The sequence below is a fragment of the Hyperolius riggenbachi genome, chromosome 1, assembly GCF_040937935.1.
Source record: "Hyperolius riggenbachi isolate aHypRig1 chromosome 1, aHypRig1.pri, whole genome shotgun sequence".
Taxonomy (NCBI): domain Eukaryota; kingdom Metazoa; phylum Chordata; class Amphibia; order Anura; family Hyperoliidae; genus Hyperolius; species Hyperolius riggenbachi.
This window is the reverse complement of record NC_090646.1, coordinates 520,047,361-520,073,539: the sequence shown is the minus strand read 5'-3', so window position 1 is coordinate 520,073,539 and position 26,179 is coordinate 520,047,361. Positions and strand designations below refer to the sequence as shown.

At 43.1% G+C, this 26,179-nt stretch overlaps 1 protein-coding gene across 3 annotated transcripts; it reads right to left on the bottom strand.

The window, feature by feature from the left end:
* Window positions 1-1,204: 1,204 nt before the first annotated feature.
* On the bottom strand, window positions 1,205-25,648 carry FAM216A (family with sequence similarity 216 member A). 3 transcript variants are annotated; one of them, XM_068271620.1, is made up of 8 exons: window positions 25,189-25,648; window positions 17,910-18,061; window positions 17,274-17,308; window positions 17,060-17,187; window positions 16,068-16,182; window positions 12,479-12,554; window positions 11,092-11,147; window positions 1,205-1,464 (listed from the first exon to the last, which is right to left on the bottom strand). In XM_068271620.1, the coding sequence occupies exons 2-8, from the start codon at window positions 17,969-17,971 to the stop codon at window positions 1,367-1,369; spliced, it is 570 nt and encodes a 189-aa protein (XP_068127721.1). In that variant the 5' UTR covers window positions 17,972-18,061; window positions 25,189-25,648; the 3' UTR covers window positions 1,205-1,366. The 3 variants fall into 3 exon arrangements, with proteins under 3 accessions (XP_068127721.1, XP_068127722.1, XP_068127723.1); XM_068271621.1 differs by having other exon boundaries at window positions 17,910-18,011; XM_068271622.1 differs by lacking the exon at window positions 25,189-25,648 and having other exon boundaries at window positions 17,910-18,238.
* Between the last annotated feature and the right edge of the window lie 531 nt (window positions 25,649-26,179).

Genomic DNA, 26,179 nt, shown 5'->3' with positions numbered 1-26,179 from the left:
CATACCTTTAGAAACAATTAGTGGCTTTATGGATTCATGTGGCTCCCCACAGTTCTGCCACCAGGTTTGGGCAGAGAGCAGCCATGCAGACAGCACTAACATTGGGGGCACTTGGGTCCGTATGCAATTAACTTTTTCTTATCTCCCAGGAGAACATTTTTTATCTTCTCTTTAAATTAACTTTTTTCATCATTTTACAATTGAAAAAGTAATCAAAAGTCGAGTATTCTCCTGTTGGCCCCGGACCTCAGTCTGGATGAGGTCCCCCAATGGCAGGTGTAACCTGATGATCCTTTCAACACTGCTGATTACTCTTTATAGTTTGTGCCTGTCACTTGCAGTTTACTGATTTCAAGTGATAATTCATCAACACCCATCCCAACAAGAAATATGTGTCAGCAGCCTCTGGCCCCTTAAGGATCAGAGACTGCTGGTACCACCAACAGGCCCTTTCAAGAATCGCCGCACATACCCGCTGGTCACACCGTTCTCCCATCACCGCAGGCCCCTCTCTCTGCTGTCGTTATGATGGCAGAGTTCTGTGCAGCAGTCAGGAGCTGTTTTTATTGGTTCCTGACCCTGTACATCAATGTGAGCCATGTGGCGTGCTGGTTGAAATCTATGTCCTGTCAGAGCTGTGCAGCCATCTGCAAGATGTAGTTTTTACTAACTCAGTACAAAAGCAGCAAAAGAAAAGTCATGAATATTAACACAAAAAAAAAAACTATGTAAACTATCAACATCATTGGAAGTAAACAATGTTCATAAAAGGTAGAAATACTCAAAGGTTGTATCTCAAATGAGTTTTAATCAGTGTAGAAACAATTTGACAGATTTTTTGAATAAAATAAATGGCAGGGAAAAAACAGTTTACATCAGTTACACATAACAATGCTATGTGAAAAGGAGGCATTATTTCAGAAGAGTAAAGGTCCGTACACACGCCGGACTTTAGGCAACGACGGGTCCGTCGTTGCCTCCCGCTGGGTGGGCGTGCCAGCGACAGTCCGGCGTGTGTACGCTCTGTCGTCAGACTGATACGGCTGTTTCTGAGCGATCCGCCCGGCGGATCGCTCAGAAACAGCCGTATCAGTCTGACGACAGAGCGTACACACGCCGGACTGTCGCTGGCACGCCCACCCAGCGGGAGGCAACGACGGACCCGTCGTTGCCTAAAGTCCGGCGTGTGTACGGACCTTAAGAAGACACAAGCTCATCACAATAGTGACTTAAGAAGACACCTGATGAAGAGAGTACCCCTACAAGCCATAAGTCATTCATAATTACATGACAGAACCAATCATCTTAATTTTACACGGAGTGTTTAAAACAGTTACTGTTATACTCTCATCCTTATCCATTAGTTTCAGTGATCACTGAGGGCATCCTTCATGGAAATAGACTTGACCTTTTGTGTTGTGGATTCGATGGACACCACTGTTTTAGTTGTGGTTTGCTGTTTGTCTGCAAGAAAGCAAAAACAAAGTAAGTTTGCTGAAATTTCAATGTCAGGTAAAACCAATATGGATTTTCCCATGCTAGCTTACATGCAGCTGTACAAATCAGGCTTTCTGGTCTACATAAGAATAAGTCGTGGACCAAAGTGATTATTCAAATTTAACTTTCACTGAACAGTCTCATACTAAGTGGTATAACTATAAGGAAGGTCTGGGAACCTGCTCCTCTGTCTTCAGCAGTCCTATGAGAGAAATCGCCACCGGGAGACTTCGGCGCAGGATACAGCCAATATATGGCTTATCCTGCTGCTGCACAAGTCCCGGCGGCATTAATTACTATTCCCCCTCCAGGCCCACGTGGATGGTGGGGAATTATGTAATTCGGTTGCCAACTATTGCTGGATGCCGAATTACATTGTTTTAAAAGTAACTTCTACTGTGTGCCACTATAACCGTAATTCCTGTCTATGGTGGCATTGGCTGCGCCCAAATCTCCTGCGCTGGATTCCTAGTGTTCATTCAGCAAAGTAGCAGTGTAATAATTACCAGCTCCAATGCTGCTTTTGGTCTACTCTAATCTTCCTGACAGACCCATGCTCTATGCTGCATATTTCTGGCTCTGAATGCATGTTGTGATTGGGAGCTGGAAGTATGGAACCATAGAATGTGCAGCTGCCGGGAAGAACAGAAGAGACACGATGCAGTGCTGGAGCAGGTAAATATTGCATTGCTCCACTGCGCTATATGGGGAGAGGGTGTCAGGTGGATCAGGAGTGTAGGTGTGGGTGTGTTTTACCAGCCACCCAAGGGACATGGTATCCAAGAATGGGTCCCATGGGTTGTTGCTGCACCTAGGTCAAAGCTGACAATATTTCAACCAGAAACACTGTCATCCTCTGTATGGGAATGCAGTGTACTGCTTTCAATGATGCACATTTGAAGGTTTCGGGGGCCACATTTGGCCCATGGGTCTTGAGTTTGACACCTGTGATTTATTGCATGCGCAAAGTAAAGCCAACAATTGTCAAGGCGGGATGGACAATACAGATACCACTGCTTATGAACAACTAAGCTTTTAAACATTAGGTGACCGATCAAACAGTAACGCGTGTAAGATCTATGATATGATTCCATTCCAATAATGTAAACAGACAACAGACATGGGCTGAACTAAAATAAAAAACAATCTGCAGGCAATGTAGATCAGATGTAGCATCGCTGTAGAAGTATCATTCATACTCTGATCACTGCTGCCCTATCCCGTTCTCCATCCATGAACTTGCTACTGACCAGAGCCAGGATTCCAAATGGACCATTCGGAGGGGAGATATGATCATAGCTCCCAACTGTCCCTCTTTGGGAGCCCTGTCCCTCTTTCCTCCTCATTTGTTTCTCTTTCTATGCAAACAAGTGGTTTGACCCAGCACTCTCAATGGAGACAAGCGTGCTATAGCTGATCAGAACTTGTTGCTCATCAAGTTCAAAAATAGCAAAAAAAGAGATATCAACAGCACCGCTACAGTGAAAAAGTTAGCTCTTTTATTAGTGCAATAAAATCATGTGGCAAAGATAGAGCTGGAGGCAACTACAGCCCGCTGTTTCGAAGCGACATGCTTCTTCTTCAAGTTGCAAGCTCATAATGACAAACAATGTTCTCATACCTTCTTAAATATGGCCACACATTCAAATGTCAGCCAATCCACAAATGAGACTTGAGAAGTGACCAATCAGAGCAGACCAAAGGAATAGAGGACCTGATGGGGAACTTCAGTACACAGGAAGTACGACCCACAAGTGACCTCACTGCAAGAAAACACTCCCATAAGAAAAACGGCTGCTAAGCCACACCCAAAACGGACCTGATGGGGACTGCCATGTACGCGTAAAAATCACCTGATGCGTAAAAATGTACGCATAAACCCCAAACGCGAAAAGGCATGAAAACAGTATGCTAAAGGCATCCACAATGAATGCCAACAAGAAAAGACGCGTAAAAAGCGTAAAAATATACGCAAAAAGTCTAGGAACGCGTGGAAGAATAACGCGTAAAAACCTCTGAATAAATGCTAACAAAGCGTACGCGTAAAAAGATGGGAGTGGCGTATAAACATACGCAAATAGTTAAAGTAAACTGTGTATAACACTACATGTAAAAAAATTACAAAAGACAAAAACCAGTAAAATATACATATGCAAAAATGTACAAATATTGATATGCTCTGATTGGTCACCGCTCATGCATGAACATAAAGAACCTTAATCACATAAGATATAGAAAAGTACAGGAACAACCTTAAGAAAATGTTATCTCAGAATATAAATACTAGATTGCCGAAAACACCCCAAACCTATATTACTTGTCCTGATTGCCACCCAGATCCGAATCTTCTTATATACAAAACGATAAATCGTACTCCCTATTTAAACCTCCTCGACCTACAGTTCCTAAACGTCTAATCCATCCTGCTTCACATTTCAGTAATGCTTTCAACCTATCCCCACCACGTAATGTCCTAGGTACACTATCTATGACCTGTATCCTAAGTTGTGACACTGAATGTCGAGACTCGACAAAATGGGACGACACTGCTTGTTCTCGATTCTGACCACGTATCGCACACTTGTGAGATGAAAGACGTACACGTAAAGATTGTGTCGTCATGCCAACATAACCTAAGCCACAAGGGCATTTAATAAGATACACTACATATGTTGAATCGCAAGAATAGCGTCCACGGATCTTAAACTCAGTTCCCAAAGATGGGTGATTAAAGCTATCACCTTTGACAATATGGCTACAAGCATGGCAACTTAAACATGGATAAGTGCCAAATCTGCTCGCCGAGTCAGTAACTACAGGTGTTGTCCCATACTTGTCTCGTCCCATTTTGTCTCTAATTGTGGGAGGTCTTTTAAAAGACAGAAGTGGGGGATATCTGAACTCATGAACTTGTGGGAAGGACTGGCGTAAGAGGCCCCAATGTTTCCGTACAATGGACCCCAGCTGAGCACTGCAGGCATTGTAAGTGGAAACAAAGGGGAGTCTAAGGCCCTGCTGGCGTCTAGGTCTACTATCCCGGTCTTTAAAGGTATGGTCAGGATAACCTCGTTGCTTGAATTTAGTAACAGTCTCCTGGAGTCGTTGGTCACGCATAGCCTGGTCAGTAACTATCTTTGAAATTCTCGCAAATTGTCCTCGTGGGATGTGTTCTCTCACAGAACGAGGGTGGAAACTGGAGAATTCTAAGAGGGAATTACGGTCAGTAGATTTAACGTAAAGGTCTGTGATAAAATGGTTACCCTGACGGATCACCATAGTATCCAGAAATGGAACCCGCTCCAAATCCGAGTGGGCAGTCAATCTAATAGATGGACATTTACTACTCAACTCACATATGAACAGGTCGAGCTCAGACCGCGGCCCCCTCCATACGCAAAATACATCATCGATGTATCGCCACCAACACAAGACGTGTCGGCGGAAATACATACTTTGGTATACAAATGCCTCTTCATAGAGGCCCATAAAAAGATTAGCGTAGGAGGGGGCCACGTTAGAGCCCATTGCCGTTCCTCTCAATTGTTTGTAAAAATTCCCGCCAAAGAAGAAATAGTTCTCCTCAAGAATAATGCGGAATAATTCAACCGCGAACTTCCTATGTGGAGTCTGTAAATCAGAATGTGTTAATAAAAACCAATCGACAGCCTCTACACCCCCATCATGTGAGATGGAGGTGTAGAGGCTCTCAACATCCAACGTAACAAGAAGAACATCCTCATCCCCAACATCCAATGAACTCAATCTACTAAGAAACATCGAAGTATCCCTTAAATGTGAATCCAGCCCAATAACTAAAGGCTGAAGAAGTTTATCCAAGAAAACTGCTAAGGGTACAAACACAGAATCCACGCCGGCCACAATGGGTCGCCCCGGTGGCCGGCGTGGATTCTTGTGAATTTTAGGAAGAATATAGAAAGTGGGAGTAGCTGGATACTCTTTTTTGAAAAATCTTCTCAGGTCACTATCAATAATACCCTGTTGGATAGCTTTATCAAGAAGGTGATCTATTCTTCGAATAATATTGGCTAGAGGATCACCACCAAGTTTCAAATAGACCTCTGATTGGGCCAGTTGGTTCAATATCTCCTCTTGATAATAGGATGTATCAAGCACCACCACTGCACCGCCTTTATCGGCAGCGCAGATGGTGACGGCATCATTTTGTCGTAAGGCTGTCAATGCCTCTCTCTCCTGTTTATTCATATTGAAGTGAACCTGAGTCCGTTTTTGCTTGAAATCTTGTTCCACCTTCCTAAGGTCATCCATAACATTCCTAGAAAACAGTTCCACAACAGGATTACTCGGTGGCATAAATTAACTCTTGTTCCTGAGACCAAAGTCTCGAAGATGTAAGGAGTCATCATCAGCTGGGGAGAATCTACTCGGCATTGGATTATTAGAAAAAAATACTTTCAATTTAAGAGATCTGAAAAATCGAAAACACTCCTGTTCAAGTTAAAAAAAATCGGGTAATCTTGTAGGACAGTAGGATAGTCCATGACTAAGGGCTCGTGTCTCTTTATCAGTAAGGGAATATGAGGAGATGTTAACCACTAATTCTTGCGTTGTCTCAACACTCTCTTCGAAGATTGTTGCACGTCTCTCTTGTTGCTGGAACCTCCGTCGGACCCTCCTGCCACCTCGTCGTTTTTTCGTTGTGTCGGAACGAGGAGAGGCATCTCTAGAAGATGATTGACCCTCACTTGAAGATCCATTAGCGCCAGACGCAGGAGAACCATCACTTGGATGACCCGGCCTCTTGGGCTTGTGAGGTTTACTTCCAGGAAAACGTCTGCGGCGTGAGCCAGATGACTTTTGCCAGGCATATACATATCCGGAGGTGTAATCTTTAGAGTCTCGATGAAATTTCATCCGCTTATTTTCCTCGCCATTCTTTTGATAAAGATCCATTTTAGTTTGCAAATGGTCTAAAAAGGCATCGAGGTCCTCTGCGGACATCAAGAACTCAAGTTCTTCCTCGACATTTTGAATCTTAGTGTCCAGAATTAGTAACTCCTGTTTGATTCTGGCTACAGTATGTACCATGGCATCAAAGCTCGCTTTATTCCATATACGTTCCCAGATATTGACAAAAGCCGTATCTTTAGGAAAAAGCAGGGGGGCTACATTGGCCCTAACATGACGAGGGATGCGTCCAGCATGAAAGTATTCCACCAGAGCTTTCGCATGTAGATCCAAGTCTATGCGGTGTCGCTTTAAATATTCAAGGTCCTTCTTAAGAGGTTTAGCATCCGGCTGAGAGATGAATGAAGTGGTATCCTCAGTTCTGGTCATAATCCGTGCAGCCTCATCACCAGTATAGGCAAAGGTAAGATCAGCAGTATTTTTCTCAACGTCAACCATGGTGCCAGTGGTTTTCGAGCAATGTCGTGATGCAAACAAGTGGTTTGACCCAGCACTCTCAATGGAGACAAGCGTGCTATAGCTGATCAGAACTTGTTGCTCATCAAGTTCAAAAATAGCAAAAAAAGAGATATCAGCAGCACCGCTACAGTGAAAAAGTTAGCTCTTTTATTAGTGCAATAAAATCATGTGGCAAAGATAGAGCTGGAGGCAACTACAGCCCGCTGTTTCGAAGCGACATGCTTCTTCTTCAAGTTGCAAGCTCATAATGACAAACAATGTTCTCATACCTTCTTAAATATGGCCACACATTCAAATGTCAGCCAATCCGCAAATGAGACTTGAGAAGTGACCAAAGGAATAGAGGACCTGATGGGGAACTTCAGTACACAGGAAGTACGACCCACAAGTGACCTCACTGCAAGAAAACACTCCCATAAGAAAAACGGCTGCTAAGCCACACCCAAAACGGACCTGATGGGGAACTGCCATGTACGCGTAAAAATCACCTGATGCGTAAAAATGTACGCATAAACCCCAAACGCGAAAAGGCATGAAAACAGTATGCTAAAGGCATCCACAATGAATGCCAACAAGAAAAGACGCGTAAAAAGCGTAAAAATATACGCAAAAAGTCTAGGAACGCGTGGAAGAATAACGCGTAAAAACCTCTGAATAAATGCTAACAAAGCGTACGCGTAAAAAGATGGGAGTGGCGTATAAACATACGCAAATAGTTAAAGTAAACTGTGTATAACACTACATGTAAAAAAATTACAAAAGACAAAAACCAGTAAAATATACATATGCAAAAATGTACAAATATTGATATGCTCTGATTGGTCACCGCTCATGCATAAACATAAAGAACCTTAATCACATAAGATATAGAAAGTACAGGAACAACCTTAAGAAAATGTCTGGCGCTAATGGATCTTCAAGTGAGGGTCAATCATCTTCTAGAGATGCCTCTCCTCGTCCGACACAACGAAAAAACGACGAGGTGGCAGGAGGGTCCGACGGAGGTTCCAGCAACAAGAGAGACGTGCAACAATCTTCGAAGAGAGTGTTGAGACAACGCAAGAATTAGTGGTTAACATCTCCTCATTATATATATATATATTACTGGTCCTGATTGCCACCCAGATCCGAATCTTCTTATATACAAAACGATAAATCGTACTCCCTATTTAAACCTCCTCGACCTACAGTTCCTAAACGTCTAATCCATCCTGCTTCACATTTCTGAAATGTGAAGCAGGATGGATTAGACGTTTAGGAACTGTAGGTCGGGGAGGTTTAAATAGGGAGTACGATTTATCGTTTTGTATATAAGAAGATTCGGATCTGGGTGGCAATCAGGACCAGTAATATAGGTTTGGGGTGTTTTCGGCAATTTTTGGAATAATTTATGGGATGTATCTAGTATTTATATTCTGAGATAACATTTTCTTAAGGTTGTTCTGTACTTTCTATATCTTATGTGATTAAGGTTCTTTATGTTTATGCATGAGCGGTGACCAATCGGAGCATATCAATATTTGTACATTTTTGCATATGTATATTTTACTGGTTTTTGTCTTTTGTAATTTTTTTACATGTAGTGTTATACACAGTTTACTTTAACTATTTGCGTATGTTTATACGCCACTCCCATCTTTTTACGCGTACGCTTTGTTAGCATTTATTCAGAGGTTTTTACGCGTTATTCTTCCACGCGTTCCTAGACTTTTTGCGTATATTTTTACGCTTTTTACGCGTCTTTTCTTGTTGGCATTCATTGTGGATGCCTTTAGCATACTGTTTTCATGCGTTTTCGCGTTTGGGGTTTATGCGTACATTTTTACACATCAGGTGATTTTTACGCGTACATGGCAGTTCCCCATCAGGTCCGTTTTGGGTGTGGCTTAGCAGCCGTTTTTCTTATGGGAGTGTTTTCTTGCAGTGAGGTCACTTGTGGGTCGTACTTCCTGTGTACTGAAGTTCCCCATCAGGTCCTCTATTCCTTTGGTCTGCTCTGATTGGTCACTTCTCAAGTCTCATTTGTGGATTGGCTGACATTTGAATGTGTGGCCATATTTAAAAAGGTATGAGAACATTGTTTGTCATTATGAGCTTGCAACTTGAGAAGCATGTCGCTTCGAAACAGCGGGCTGTAGTTGCCTCCAGCTCTATCTTTGCCACATGATTTTATTGCACTAATAAAAGAGCTAACTTTTTCACTGTAGCGGTGCTGCTGATATCTCTTTTTTCTCTTTCTATGTAAATATATATATTTCTCTACAAAAAAATGTTTGACTCTAAACTTTAGTCACATCCTTTAAATATATTACTGATTGTAAAATGTTAATATGAAGGAAAATGAACTATGATAGAAAGGACCAGTGTGGTTTGAATTATATAACATATTTTTCTTATGAAATCTTTATGGTATGTGTGATCAGGGGTGTGGCAGATGGCGTGGTTTAAGTGTCCCTCTTTCTCATCTCAGAAAGTTGGGAGGTATGTATGATGACTGCAGTGTAGTCTGCGGCAGTGGTGTACCTTGGGAATTTGACACCCAGTGCTGGTTATTTACAGACTAACTGTTAGGAAACTCTGTATACAGTGCTGCAGAAGGTATCTGTGCTATATAAATACACAATAATAATATGGTAGGACATTAGACTATGAATATGGTATGATTACATTGTGAGCTTTTCTGAGCACAGTCATAAAAGGGGGTGCATAGGAGGGGGGGGGCTAAAGAGGTACAGGCACAAGACCGAAAGGCTGGTGGGAGAGAAGAAATGGCAGGAAGGACTCTCATCAGGAGTGTTCTTTGGCAAGGGCATGCTGTTAAAAAAAGCCACGGAAATTTGAAAAAAGGAAAGGGGGGGGGGGAGGGGCGGGAGCCAACAGGGTGGGAGGAGAAGCTGGGAAAAGAGATAAGATTACCTGCAATCAAGCTAGTCTGAATTGCCTGAATCTTGCTTCTCTGCTCACTACTGAAGTCAGCTTTCAGCACCTGTATTACTGGCTTCTGCAACAGCAGACTGCCCTGCATTATTGATTAATTACTCTGATCAGGATAAATAATCCATGGCACTCAGGTATTACAGCAGCCAGTGCACATGGCTACTAATAACAGGCAACTTCTGAAGCACTAAACACATCCTGCCACCTCTCCGTGCTAATGTCCCAGCTGAAGCACAGCAATCATTCTCTCTACTCGCCCTACTGCTTTGCACATTCACTCACTGCAGGCTGTGTGCAGAAAGCAAGGAAACACGTTGCCCACAATACAGAGAGGGGGAGGGGTGCTACATCTAGTGCAGAAAGTGGTACAGTCCCCTGCACTGCCTGCTGCTATTTTCCCGAATGTTGTCCGAACTATGAAAAAAGGTCCCAGGTGGAAGAACACAGTGGGTGAGCACCACAGTGGCACCCCTAGCCATGGCTACACCGGGGCTGTGAGCACCTGCAGCCCTGTGGTAGGTACGCCACTGGTCTGCGGTGATATCATCAACTCAGACGTCGCATAGTGCCAGTAAGAGAAGATGATGCAGCCAGCTGTCCAGTTCTGATGACTACTCATGATCAAGGGGCATGCTGCTGGTGTGTGGATAGGCTGCTGGACGTGTTAATGGTTCGGGGGAGGGGGGGGGGGTTTGTAGATCTGTTCATGGATCCAAGTTAGAAGCAATGTTCCAAGTGGAATGGAGAGTCCTCAAAGGGGCAGACATATGGCAAACCCTGTCACTTTGTGCCACTCAACATCTTCTACCCCCATGCCTCCTCTTTCCACAGCTGCTATGAGAGAGAATTCCTTTGCCTCTCTGGACAATAACCCTTTCAAACATCCATTTGTTGTACCAGCACCAGCAACTTTTAGAATTTAAATGTAGATGTGTGGACTGTCTGCTTGCCTGTTATGGGTTAAGCTTAAAAGTTAGATTCTCCCAGCTCTGTATTGCTCTTTGATTACAGTATATACCGTAGTTTGTACCCCTGGCCACAGATTCTACAATGGCTCTCACTTATCTGGAACTTGACTTATCGGGGCAAAGTAGGACAACTTTCACAATAAATCAAACAGAGCTACTGATCTGAAAATATCACCAGAATAATTGCAGGTATGTGATACATTTTGATAAAAAGTGTATGTAGAGATAAAGATTTGATAAATATTATTTTTTTTCTTTGGTAACGTGGAGATACTTTGACTACCTTTCAGTCTTGACTTATCTTCCATTCCAGAAAAGCATGACTTAATTCTGGTGTCACTGCAATGATTAATGTGTGACCCAACAGGAGGGAAATATGCAAAGAAAAAGAAATACAATTATGTTAAGCACTGTAAATCACAATTACATTTGTTCTATTTGAAGATCTTAGATGCAGTGAAAATTAACCAATTACATTGACTGCTATAAATATAAAATTACGCATAAAAATCCAAAATTTAGGCTGTAAACTATCAGTGCTGGCCAGATCCATATCACCAACAGTCTACATAACTGCCCTGTGCTCAGTCACCCATTTCTGGATTGCACAAAAAATGTTTTTGCAATATAATTTTTTGAGCACTAAAGCTAATAACATATTAATTATAATAATAATATAATTACAAATTAGCTGTATAAAAAACATACTTGGCAGGTCGGGCATTAAACATAAACCTTCCTAATTTTCCAGACCTCTAGCTAAAAACATACATTAATTAGCTATTAGGAAGATCTCTAATGCTGGGAATACACGGGTTAATTCAGCGGCCGATTAGCTGCCGGATCGACCCCAGCCGCGTCCCCGCCGGTCTGCGCGGGCGGATCGATCCCCGCCGGCGCCTCCTTATCAGCGCTCGATTCCCTGCCATTGTCCGCCGGCGGGGATTGAGCGGGCGGGAGTCGAGCGGCTTGATCGGGCCAGCTGAATATTATCAGCTGCCCGGATCAGCTGGTCGATACACGGTACAGAAACGTACCGTGTATCTCCAGCATAAGATGACCCTGCACTGCCTTGTTTCTTCCATTGTAAGCTCTTTTATTTAAGTTTCATTAGTTGGAACAGAACAAATTACAGTACAGCAAAAAGACTTATACTGTACATCCATAAGGCTCTTCTCGAAACATTGCCTTATGGATGTATTAGCTTTTTTGCTGTCATTTGTTCTGCTCCAACTAATGAAACATTAATAAAAGAGCTTAAACTAGGCGGTGCTGGGTCATCTAAAGCCTAGTACACACTAGCAATTTTGATAGGCCAATCATTGGTCAATTTTACCACCTACATGTAGTATGACCATTTACCTATATAATCTGCATAGAACAGAAAATCTGTTTGGCCCTCATACTACATGGAGGTGGTAAAATTGACCAATCATTGGCCAATCAAAATATCTAGTGTGTACTAGCCTTTAGAGATCTTCCTGATTGCTTCACTCCCTGGGAGCAGGGGAGTTGGACCTCCAAGCACGCTGCACTGTGGTGGGTGCAACCTACTCCTTGGCTGTTTCCCAATATACATTAGCTATAAATATGGGTTATTATTGAGGGATCTTCCCAATTTAGTATGATGTTATCTAGGATTTTTTTTCTAGTCCAATACTTTTCTATACCTTGTTGTACGGTGATCCTTAGTTCCACTTTGTATTCTTCCCGAAGTCTTGTGGTTTAGATGTGCTTTCCTTGCTCCTTTAAAATAAATAATGTGATAAACATACTATATATTTTTGCCATATCCCAATTCAATTCACATTGCAGAAGATCCTTACATCCTTCTGAACACAGATCCTGAAATGTTAGCTTTATATAATAAACACAGGCATCACTGCTGCCTAGAGCTGAGGAGGATGTTTGATATATTGCACATACATGGTCAGCTCATGCACGGAACTGGGCCAGGATCCAATCATAACAGTTACAGTTAAAGTGCACCTGAGATGGGTACACTAAGACTTGATACTTACCCAGGGCTTCCTCCAACCTCATGAGCGCTGATGTGTCCCTCGCCGTCCTCCCAAGTGCCTCCGTTTTCCTGGTATCAGTCCCGGATATCTTGCTCAGTCATGCCAGTAGGCTCTTCTGTGCATGCGCAGAAGAGCACGAATGGCACAGCTGAGCCAGTTACTGGGATTGATTGTGGCCGAATGGAGGCACTCCGTGTAAGTATAAAATCTTTTTGTGTGCCCATCTCAGATTTACAGATAAAAGTCTCTAAGTTTTACTTACATTACACTGTTGAGGGATCAGTTTAATCAGAATGTTAAAATATGTTTTAATGTAAGGGCCCCTCAACTAATTGCTTTGTCAAGGAATAAAAATATTGATACCGTATATTTTAATCAGTTACAGTGGTACAGACACAGCCATTGACTATATCACTGCTGTTAAAATTTGTGGGCATGGAGGGCATAATTGTTCTTAGCCTACATAATGATGGGAAGGGGCTGGACAGCCCTTCTTTTCTCAGATAATCTGGCACATACGCATACATGAATTAGAATTTGACAAATGTCTTGTGCTCCCTAGAGCTACCATAGTGTCGTAACTTTTCTTTGCCCTTGTTTTATGTCCCAGATTACCAAACGCCATTTGAAATGTGTCCCAACTTTCCATGCCCCATACACAATACATTTCCTGCTTTGAAGGACTCCTTGTAGTGTTTCCGATTGCTGCAATCCCCACCATATTTGTCCCCTGCCTTGCAATTCCGTTCATAGTGTGTCCTCAAGACAGGAGAGTGCCATTTAGTGTCCGCAGCATTGCAAGACCAACTAAGCAGTGAGAGAGACTCTGACTGCTCTCTCACCACAGACAGAAACCAAGACCATAGGACTGCACCGATAGAGACGGCAGTTTGACCACTGACAAGACTGGGACTCCACTGTAGTTTGACCACTATGTCACCGACTATGAGACTGAAAGTCACTGACAGTCATAGCCGGCCTTTGACCTGAGCGACCGGAGCGGTCGCTCAGGGCGCCGGCTTCCAAGGGGGCGCCTATAGCTGGTTGCCTATACTGAGGGCACCTACACCTGATTTCCTATACTGGGGCACCTATAGCTGACTACCTTTACTGAGGGCACCAACACCTGGCTACCTATACTGGAGGCACCTACTCCTGGCTACTACCTATGGGGGGGATGGAGACCTTCAACTGACTTCCTATACTTGGGGCACCTATGCTTGGCAACCTATATTGAGGGCACCTACACATTAGATCCTATACTGGGGGCACCTATACCTGGCTACAGCTATAACGTGTGGTGCAAATTGTCGGTGCTGTGCTCTCATTGTAAATAAGTGTATTCAGGATAATGCACTCTTTCCATCCAGTCATGGTTATTAATCATATTTTTTCTATTATACATATGTGACGTGTCACGGAGATCTGAGCATTTGGCGTGATGTCACCACGCCAAAAGTTTAAGAACCACAGTCTTAGGAGGTAACTCAGGAGAATAGGTAAATTGCATATGGGCATGTGTATGTGTGCAGTGCGTGCGTGCATGCTTGTGTGTGTGTGTGCACCCACGGGGGAAGAGGATGAAGGAGGGCACAAAAATTAGGTTTCACTAAGGGCGCTGTGAAACCTAAGGCTGGCCCTGCTGACAGTAAAGACACCACTGATATTCAAACTGACACTGCTTCGCTGATTATCACTAACAGGCACATTGACATGTAACTTGTCCTTACGGCACTACTCAGCTGCCATCTACTGTCTTTGATACACGTGTGTTTGTGGCCCAGTTGAGCTTCTGTCCAAATGCTGAGGTTGCATCTCAGCATCCCTAGTGATTGGACAACAGCTTGCTGGAAATTCTGGAACGCAGATATTGGGTGACCGGTGCCAAAAATTGCAGAGAGGTGAAGGGTGTGCTGCAGACAGCATTGTGGGCAGGAAAGTAAAGAAAGTGCTGGGTGGGGACATCAGTAGGATGGGACTATTTTGTTTAATGCCCTGTTCCACTCCAACATAAAATATAAACAAAGGTTCTAAAAATTGTTGCCAAAGGCAAGCCAAGTTATTTGATTTCACTGATACAATGAATCTTTAGAAGCAAAATTTGACACATGATCCATTTGCAAGTGTTTGACTGGGTGGTCACAATTACAGGTCACTTCCTGCTATCTGGTTTAGGCTACATGGGAGGCAGGATTGACACCTGATTGAGATTAGCCAATCTAAAGCTGGCCACTAATGGTCCAATTTCTAGCGAAAAATCGTTCGAGCAATCAGAAATTCTGATTGGACGAAAAATCGTTCACTACACCATCAACTAACCAATCATTGCTTCCTATCTATCACGACCATCAAAAAAATCCAAGTTTTCGTTCGACGAAAATTCATTCGGGCGACATTTTTTTCACTCGTTCATAATCGATTGTGTCCACCAATGGAGATTATTTACAACCAATCCGATCAGAATTTCTGATCGCTCTAACGATTTTTCGCTAGAAATTGGACCGTTAGTGGCCAGCTTAAGATTTACAGCTTAAGATCACTTTGTCATGTATCACTTCTTCTCCTACAAGTTCATTTCTGGTAGCTATTAGCACTTTCTAAAAGATATTTTAGCAAAATTGTAAAAATGTAATTCACTAATATTATAAATGTGAAAGTTCGTATGTTTGTTACTCAAACACGCAACAATGGCTGAATGGATTTGAATGAAATTTGGCACACACATAGTACAATACCTGGAATAACATATAGGATACTTTTTACCCCCATAACCAAAAAGTGGGCAGAGATAAATTTCACTAGAAAAATGTAAACTGCAGCCATTCTTACACTGCCAATGGCAAGGTTCTCAAACTTTGCACAGTTGGTCAACGAGTGACTGGGATTAACATTCAGAAAAGTGGATGGAGCCTACAAAAGACAATCAAAATTCACCTATTGATTTTGAAGGGGAATATTTCATTGCTGCCACTCCTGCACTGTTAATGTGCCAAGCCTCAAACCTGGTACTGTTGGTCATTGGGTGGCTGGGGTTCAAATTTAAAAAAGGGGGTGGAGCCACAGCCAATCTGATACCCGGCAGCATGGGGCCATCAGCTAGTGTGTATATATATATATATATATATATATATACAACATTAGATGTCTGTAACTATCTAATTATAATCTATTTTATCTTCTATCCTTGCACTAAGGTACAAACATGGCTCAGTAGAATACAAGCTCTAATATGGCATACCATATCTTATCCGTGACTTCAGCTGATGGTCAATCAAAGCTCTCATGTTACTGGTGCTGTAGATTCTGGCAATGCTGCACAAGTACAGTTTCTGTCCCATAGTCAGATCTGGGTGCTAGAATACAAATACATGAATGCAGTCTGAAACATATGGACCATATATTACAGAGGTTGGGTAATGGTAATGTGCACATGCTTAAATTAAGCATTACATTCCAAAGTTAAAAAGTACCAGAATGACACTTGCTATGACTGCCCCCCCCCCCTTTTTTTTTACCCAATGCAACAACTGTTTATTTCTGTATTAAGCAGGAGGGAAGCACTGTGTCAGCTTTAGTATGCTCCACTGTGAATACTGTACCTTCTTTTTCACTTCTCCCTTCTTCTTTGTGATTGGCTGGCTCAGAGGCACATGACACATCTCTTCTGCGCATGCTCAGGAGGTCGGCACATGTGCAGAAGACCCCCGACTGACACGACTGAACCAATTACCGGGGCTGATTGCAGCTGAACGGCAGAACGTGGGAGGACGGCGAGGGACTCAGACGTGCTTATGGGACTGGTGGAAGCCCTGGGTATGTATGGATTCTTTCAATGCTTTGGTCTCTGGTACACTTTAAGATGTAATGGGTCCCTAAGCAAGGTAGTAGATTTGGGGCCCCTTGTGGTCTTTTTAGTAAGCTGACGTTGAGAGAGGTCAAAGAAGGTGGCAGGTGGGCCCCTTGACACCCACTAGGCCCTAGACACCTGCATAGGTTGCCTGGTGGTGATCCTGTTCTCGGACCTGTGATCTAACATTTAGGGCAGGATGCATATTTAGCTGCAGAAGTATTGTTTCAAATAAAAAGGTAAAATCAAAGCACACTGATTAGTGATTACTAACCTATTAGATAATGCATTTTGATGCTATACCTGGAGAGAGCAGTTCCAGTGTGTGTTTAGTACATTTTAAAGCTTAATACATTTGCACACAGTGAAATAAAAAAGCATACCTGAAGAAATGTAGCATTCTTCATAGATGTGGGGATTTGTATTGTCCTGACTTGTGAGGTGGTCGGGGCACTTTCCAATGTTCTGCACTGCCTCTCTGCATTCTTTTGCCCACAAACACTATGACTTACTTTTGGGAGAAAAAAACAAAACATTACAGCTGTGATAGTTCTAGTTTATGCTACAAACTCTTCATAGCATTTATTCTGCACTTACCATGTGCTTCAGTCTCGTGATTGAACTCCTTATTCCTAGAAACCCCCGCAAAATAATTTTAATATTGTCAAAAGAATGTCATAAAACTGGCATAAACAGTATAAAAACACCAGGGTTAACAAATTATTTTAGAATTCAAGTAATTGGGTGGAGTCTAGTGAGTAGATAATATTATTTTTTATTTATTTCCAATTAATACCATCAGTCCTAGGTTATGCTTTGATTAATATTCTGAACATAAATAAGCTTTAAACAAAACCACATATTGTTGAAGCTTGGTCTCATATTGGTTTGAGGAACATTAATCAGAGGTTAATCTGCTTCCAAGGCCAGTTCAGTTCCCTGACCTCAATTCTATTGAGCATTTGTGGAACGAAGTCGAAAGGACATGTCAAAGCTTGGAAATGCCACTATCCAATCTGACCCAACTTAGAGCTGCCATTATGTCAGCACGGGCCAACATTCCTCAGCAACGGTATCAGCATCTTGTTGAGTTCATGCCAAGAAGAATATTAGCTGTGATCAGAGCTAAAAGTGGACCAACTCGTTATTAGAGGGAGTCTCTAATCTACAATACAAATTATATAATTCTGCATTGGAGTTTGGCCTTTCCTTTCAAATAACGAGTAATCTTACCTTCCATCTGGGAGCTGCATTGCACATACTGAACTGTACTCATTTGTTTTCTGTGCTTCCATCTTCACTGTTCAAGTGACACCTTCAGCCACACCCAGCTCTCTAGGAATACAGCAGGTCTCCATAGTTATTTGGACACTAGAGAATTTACTCTGAACAAACAGAAATACCAGATGTTATGTACATTGGATACATTATCCATTCAATCTTCTTGTGTCTCTTACATGGAATTTGGATATCATACAGCTATTTTGAACGTTACGCAATCTACAGACAGGCATTAAGATGGGCTGCTCAGGAAATGTTTTTGCATGGATAGGTTGTCTGACAGCATTTCAGGCATCAGATGACAGGTTCTTGGTTTGGACATTTGTATCTTCCTTAGAGCCGGATTAAAGGACAACTGAATTGAGAGGTATATGGAGGCTGCTATATATGGCTGCCATATGTATTTCCTTTTAAGCAATACCAGTTGCCTGGCTGTGCTGCTGATCATCTGCCTTTAATACTTTCAGCCATAGGCCCTGAACAAGCATGCAGCAGATCAGGTGTTTCTGACATTATGGTCAGTCTGCCAAATTAGCTGCATGCTTGTTTCTGGTGTGATCCAGACACTACTGCAGAGATCAGCAGGACCTCCAGGAAACTGGTATTAGTAAAAAGACCCCTCTCGCGTCCGTTGTCCCTTAAGACCAGAGGGTTCCCTAGGCAGAGTTAGCCCAGAAACCCACTAGGAATCGCTGCAGCCCTTTAAAATCACTGCAGCGCTGTGTAGCGATTCTTAGGGCGTTTGCAATCCCAATTTCCTGACGCTTGGACACGCTGTACAGTAACCTGTACAGCACTTCCGAATTACGATTTACATTTTTTGAAAAAAAAAACTTTATTATGCTTATTAGACGTCCTTCTTCGATTTATGCAACGCTTATATACTTTGCATTGAGCGCTCAAAATGCTATATGTCCTGCAATTGCGATTACCCCCAATCGCAATTGGGTTCACCCCACTCACTTTCATTGCGTTTTTGGGAATCGCCGGCAATTGTCGGCGATCCCAAAACGCTGCCAAAAATGTCCTAGTGGATCCCAGCCCTAACGGCTTTAATAAAAAAAAATCACTGCGCTGGCAATATGTACCAGGGTGTATACAATAGATGGTGCGCTTCATAACAGGTAAAAATGATTATAAACATGCTGCTGCTGACTAATCCAATTGGGTCACTCGCGTAAAAAAACGCAACAACATGTAACACATAGCAGTGGTCCCACTGCCGCGTTTGCGGTTATCGTTAACCGCAAACATGTTACATGCAGCGGTTTGCCGGTGATTAGCGATCGCGATTACCATGCATAGCACCGCTAATCGTTATCGCTCCAAAACCGCAGCAGTGTCCAGTGATTTTTTCCGTGTTAATCACGGGAAAATCACTCCCGAAATTAATCGCCGGCGTTTTGCGCTTCTAGATGTGAACGGACCCTAAAAGGTCTTCAAAAACTGTAGAAGCATTTGGTCATATATCTAATTTTAAAGTCAATGAGGGGAAATCTCATATTTTGGATGTAGGTTGTACATTGGAAACTAAGTTGCTAGTTAGGAAAAATTGTGACTTTGGGGAACATTCTTCTGTTAACCACAGTGGGATGCGAAAGTTTGGGCAACCTTGTTAATTGTCATGATTTTCCTGTATAAATCGTTAGTTGTTACGATAAAAAATGTCAGTTAAATATATCATATAGTAGACATACACAGTGATATATTAGAAGTGAAAAGTTTATTGGATTTACAGAAAGTGTGCAATAATTGTTTAAAAGGAGTGTATAGCACAAGCCCAGTATGGTCTGTGCCTGCACAGTACGCTCTTGGCGACATCAGTGGGAGAGAGGACACGGCAACGCAGGCGCAGTGGTTTTCAGACTTTAAAGTCTGAAATTCCAGACGTGAACCGGAGGCGGGGCCGGAGCATCGGTGAGTGGCTGCGCGGGCACAGGATGTCTGCGGGGGACCATAAGAAGCCCCGGGTAAGTTCAACTCATTTTCCCCTGAACCCCCTACAGTACTCCTTTAAACAAAATTAGGCAGGTGCATACATTTGGGCACCACAAAAAAAGAAATGAAATCAATATTTTGTAGATCCTCCTTTTGCAGAAATTACAGCCTCTAAACGCTTCCTGTAGATTCCAATGAGAGTCTGGATTCTGGTTGAAGGTATTTTGGACCATTCCTCTTTACAAAACATCTCTAGTTCATTCAGGTTTGATAGCTTCCGAGCATTGACAGCTCTCTTTAAGGGCACGTTCTCACCTGAGCGGGAATCACGCGATTCCCGCTCATGGCAAACTGCTAGCGGATTTACAAAAACCGCTACACATAGTAGCAAGTGGCAGTGTTCTGACTGCCGCGTTTGCGGTTCGGCGGCGATTTGCGATCGTGATTAGCGTGCAAAGCACACTAATCGCAATCGCTCCAAAACCGCTGCAGTGTCCAGTGATTTTTTCTGTGTTAATCGCGGGGAAAATCACTCCCGCAAAACGCCGGCGGTAATCGCCGATTAGTGGGCGATCGATCGAAATCGATTACAAATCGATTGACCAATCAATCGATTTGCGGCCAATTTCGGTCGATTTCAATCGATCTGACATGCTGGAAAATCTAGGTCGATCTGTTGAGATTGCTTATCATTTTGCATTGCCCTGATGGAAATCTGATGGTAAAAAATGCCATCAGATCGATTTTCAATAGATTTCAAACTGAAATCTATTGGAAATCTTTTCCTAGTAAAAAATGTTCCTAAACACATCAGATAGATCAGAAATCTATCTGATGATCTATCTTCTGCTAATCTAACAAGTGTATGGCCACCTTAACTCACACCACAGATTTTCAATTATATTCAGGTCTAGGGACTGAGATGGCCATTCCAGAACATTGGCTTCAATTCATCAAGCATTACCGCATTTGGTAATGCTGAAAACAGCTGACTGACTTTACAGAACACTTAGTAAATTGTCAATTCATCAAAGCAGTTACTGCATGAAAAGCTGGCATTCCCGAGCAGTGAGATAAATTACCGACTTGTTCAGTGATTACCTCAACACATGTCAGTAAAATGTCAGCAAATGTCAATTCATCAAGGTTACAGCATTCCATAACATGTGCGGTGATTATCTCCAGCTCTCCCCTGTCGATAACAAGCTTGGAATGCCTTCAGTGTGGATGTCTCCACGTTTGACAGGAGCAGGCAGCTAATAGAAACGTCCCCTGTCCCCTGCAAGTGCCGCTGATAGGTTGGCCAGGCTTCTTGGATGGAACAAACCCCCCCCCCCCCCCCCCCCCCCCTAGGCAGCGAGCAGAGAGAAAAGAATAAAAGATTTTTTCCACGCACCCTTTGGTAGTGTAACCCCTTGAGTGCCTGTTTGAATATGCAGAGATGCAAGTGGGAGCTCATAGCAAAATGACCTAAACAGGGCATGTGTAATGTTTCTCGGCAGTTCATCTAAGCTGTGGCAAGTAAATAGAAAGTTAAAGTGGACCCAAATTAAAAATACAAGATTTCAGAAAAAAAATCTGTTTTCTAAATTATAATAATAAATAGCAGCCTTTTTTTCAGCTGCATGATGACAAATATAAAATATTTTACATTTATTGGAGGAACCCCTCCCTTCCTTTCAAATTGCCGGGATTTTTCCGGCAAACTGGTGGAGTAGATGGTGTCCGGCAATGGAGGAATTGCTAATGGCTGCCCCCTGTATAACCCTAGCTATGAAAAGAGAAGGGTGAAAAGCATGCACTGAAATGATCATAGGTTTGAAGGAGTGTTTATTTATCTTTGTATGTGTCAGAGTGGTGCAACTAAATATTTTTAATTAAAAAAATGTTTGGTTTGGGTCCGCTTTAAGACTACTGAAACAGATTCAGCAAGAGCAGAGGCTGTATAACATGCACATCTATAGGGATGTCGGTGCTACCTCTTTACTATTGTAATGCCCTCACTGCACGGACCTCTTTGGTAACTTACCGAACATCTACCACATGTGTGAAAATATTGATAAATTAGCACACACAAGTGTAAAATACCGAATGCGGTATTTTAAGGACCTGGTTATTGTTATCGAACAGCCCTTGATGAATTGAAGCCATTGTACTTGTTCCTCTACATGAATGCCTTAGTGGATTTTGAGCAGTGTTTAGGGTCATTGTCTTGTTGAAACATCCAGCCAGGCGCAGCTTCAGCTTTGTCACAGACTCCTGGACATTGGTCTCCAGAATCTTCTGATACTGAGTGGAATACATATGTCCCTCAACTTTGATAAGATTCCCAGTCCCTGCACTGGCCACACAGCCCCACAGCATAATGGAACCACCACCCTATTTTACTGTAGGTAGCAGGTGTTTTTCTTGGAATGCTGTGTTCTTTTTCCTCCATCCATAACGCCCCTTGTTATGCCCAAATAACTCAATTTTAGTTTCATTAGTCCACAGCACCTTATTCCAAAAGGAAGCTGGCTAGTTCAAATGTGCTTTAGTGTACCTTAAAGAGACTCTGTAACAAATTGTTTATCTTTATTTCTTCTATGCTATAAGTTCCTATGCCTTTTCTAATGTGGTCTGGCTTACTGCAGCTTTTCCTAATTGCACAGTAGCTGTGTTATCTCTGTTATATGATCTAATCTTCTCTCTATAGTCGGCACAGTCAGGCTGAGGCAGTCAGACTGGAATGTGCAGGGCTGCTTGTGATTAGCTAGAAGCTGTACACACCCCCTGCAGGCTCTGTGTGACTAACACACTCTGCTTAGCTGAGCCTATTAGAAGCTGGTTAGTTTGTTTGTAAACACTGCCTAAAACTGGCAATTACAAGCCAGGTTTGCAGCAGAGAATGGCAGAAACAGCACAGAGGGGACCAGGAGCACATAATGAATAGAATGGTATGCTTTTTATTGTAAGAATTTCAGAGTACAGATTCTCTTTAAGGCTTCTTGCACACCAAGACGTTGTGTTAGGTGCCACGTTAAGGTCGCATAACGTGCACCTAACACAACGTATGGTGCTGCAAAAGCCGACGGTAGAGTGAGCCGCGTTAGGCGGCTCGATTCCTATAATGTCTCCCAGAGTGGCGCTGATTGGCCAGCGGGACCACGTGATGCGGAGCGAGACACTCCGCATCACGTGGTCCCGCCGGCCAATCAGCTGCCGCCAGTGCAGTGAATATTAAGTAGCCATGTGCGCGGCTACTGTAGCTGGCTCTCCCCGCCTCCTCTCCGCCCCCCACTGCGCATGTGCAAACACTCTAACGCGGCTATAGCCGCTCCAACGCCGTAGCATGCTGCACTTTGCACCGAACGTGCAGCATTACATGTAACGCAACGTGGGCTGTGTGAACAGCCCACTTGTGTTACATTGCTGTGCGTTGGGGGAGCGTTACAGGCGCACTAACGTGCGCCTGTAACGTCTTGGTGTGTAAGCAGCCTAAACGGCTCTGTTTGTGCTGTGGACGGAGAAAAGGCTTCCTCTGCATCACTATCGCTTACAGCATCTCCTTGTGTAAAGTGCGCCGATTGGTTGTACGATGCACAGTGACTCCATCTGCAGCAAGATGATATTGTAGGTCTTTGGTGCTGGTCTGTGGGTTGACTCTGACTGTTTTCACCATTCGTCACGTCTATCTATCTGAGATTTTTCTCGGTCTGCCACTTCAAGTCTTAACTTGAACTGAGCCTGTGGTCTTTCATTTCCTCAGTATGTTCCTAACTGTGGAAACAGACAGCTGAAATCTCTGAAACAGCTTTCTGTATCCTTCCCCTAAACCATGATGGTGAACAATCTTTGTCTTTAGGTCATTTAAGAGTTGTTTTGAGTCCCCCATGTTGTTACTCTTCAGAGGAAGTTAAAAAAGGAGGTAAACTTACAATTGACCCCCTTAAATACTCTTTCTCATAATTGGATTCACCTGTGTATGTAGGTCAGGGGTCACTGAGCTTACCAAAACCAATTTGAGTTCCAATAATTAGTGCTAAAGTTTGTGGAATCAATAAAATGACAACAGTGCCTGAATTTATGCACCTGCCTAATTTTATTTAAACAATTATTTGGCACTTTCTGTAAATCCAGTAAACTTAATTTCACTTCGCAAATATCACTGTGTGTGTCTCCTATATGATATATTTAACTGACATTTTATATCGTAACAACCAACGATTTATACAGGAAAATCATGACGATTAACAAGGTTGCCCAAACTTTCACACCCCACTGTATCTGGGGGTAAAAGTTTCAAGTCAACAACGTGCACAGGGGTGTCTGCGGGCTTCAGGCAATAAGTCTATCGTGGGGAGTTCCTATGGTAGGAAGGGTCACCAGTCCTCCAAAAATCCAGTCAATAAGCACTTGAGAAAGGGCACCTCGCCCCAAAACGTTGTGCTGGTTGTGATATGCTGTGTATACTCTTGTAACACTCCAATAAATGGATATCGTTGGCTAAGCATCCGCTGAGGGTTGAGTTCCCTATGGGATTTGTGTGGTAAAAGTTTCAAACCATGTTGATGATCTTTACAAATTGAGCTATATAAGGTGCATACACACACACTACCGCCAGAAACGACGGGTCTGCCGGACCCTCCCGCTGGGCGGACGTTCAGCCAACAGTAGCACGTGTGTATGCGCTGTCGGCAGACTGATAAGGCTGTTTCTGAACATCCGCTGAGTTCAATCCACTGAGCGGATCGTTCAGAAACAGCCTTATATACAATATATCTACTGAATCAGAGGGAGGAGTGAAGCCTGGAGCTATGCCCTACATTAAAACAGCAGTTCACTGCTAGCAAGCCTCCCCCACCCTGATGCACAGACCGTACATGGGTATTTGCCCATCCACTGGCTGCATCAGAGGGAGGAATGGGGGACATTCAGGGTTGAGAGCCACTTCTCCCTCTCTGCTCCCGCACATGTGCAGTAGACCCGGACCAACTGAGGGCTGATCGCGGCTGAATGACAACAGACCGCGGGAGGACGGTGTGGGACTCAGACGAGCTTTTGGGGCTGGAGGAAGCCCCGGGTAAGTAAAAAAAAAATCTTCAGTTCTTTTGATCTCTGGTTTACTTAAAGGGCCCTTTCCCACTGCTTCTGGTGGATTTCATCACAGCGGACAATACAAATTAATGTAATATTGTAATAGTATTTTCACATTTGCACATCAGGAGTGCATCAGTTACTGTCAGAATAACACATAGCATGCCGTACATCAAAGGGTACCGCAGATCAAGAGAATGGGTATATTTATACTTACCTGGGGTTTCCTTTAGCCCAGTTCTCTCTGGCTGCTCCATCGTCTTCTAATCGGCCCCAGTAATCATAATCTGGCCAGTTGTGGGCTACCGTGCATACGCTGCCACACTCCCAAACGATTTCGGCTGCGCAGACGGCCTGATTACCAGGTCTGAGTCTGATTAAAATATAATGGAGTGGCCGGAGAAGTGGACCTCATGGGACTGGAGGATGCCCTAGGACAGGTAACTATCAATATACCTTTTAATGTATGCATCACATTTCTAACATGCGATGCAACTTTCCATCACCATTGCATTGCAATCCTATCAAAATACAGTACAATGTATAGTGTGAACGCTGCCTAAAAAAAACCAAGGAAATTAGTGAATTCTAAGGGGGAAAGGAGGGGTTCTCATTTTAAAGAGAATCTGTATTGTTAAAATCGCACAAAAGTAAACATACCAGTGCGTTAGGGGACATCTCCTATTACCCTCTGTCACAATTTCGCCGCTCCTCGCCGCATTAAAGGTGGTTAAAAACAGTTTTAAAAAGTTTGTTTATAAACAAACAAAATGGCCACCAAAACAGGAAGTAGGTTGATGTACAGTATGTCCACACATAGAAAATACATTCATACACAAGCAGGCTGTATACGCCCTTCCTTTTGAATCTCAAGAGATAATTTGTGTGTTTCTTTCCCCCTGCAGCTATCTTCCACTGAAGTGTCAGGCTGTTTCTTCCTGCAGAGTGCAGACAGCTCTGCCTGTATGTAATTCCTCAGTATGTGAAAGCCCAGCCAGCTCAGAGGACGATTTATCCAGCTTGTAAAAGATAAGAGAGAAGAGAGAAGCTGCCCTAATCTAAATAATACACAGGCAGTGTACAGAGAGGGGCCTGGAGGGGGGAGATGCATCACAGAACCACAACACTGAAGATCTTGGCAGCCTTCCAGACACAGGCCGACAAGTCTGACAAGAGATAGATAAGTTGATTTATTACAGAGATGGTGA

Excerpts from the sequence above, each read along its gene's own strand:
- FAM216A (XM_068271620.1), bottom strand. The coding sequence starts at position 17,971 with ATGGAAGCACAGAAAACAAATGAGTACAGTTCAGTATGTGCAATGCAG. Across the intron at positions 11,148-12,478 it reads AAGGATCACCGTACAACAAG|TGACACCAGAATTAAGTCAT; the intron begins GTATAGAAAAGT and ends TAATCATTGCAG. Across the intron at positions 1,465-11,091 it reads AGATAAGTCAAGACTGAAAG|ACAAACAGCAAACCACAACT; the intron begins GTAGTCAAAGTA and ends GCTTTCTTGCAG.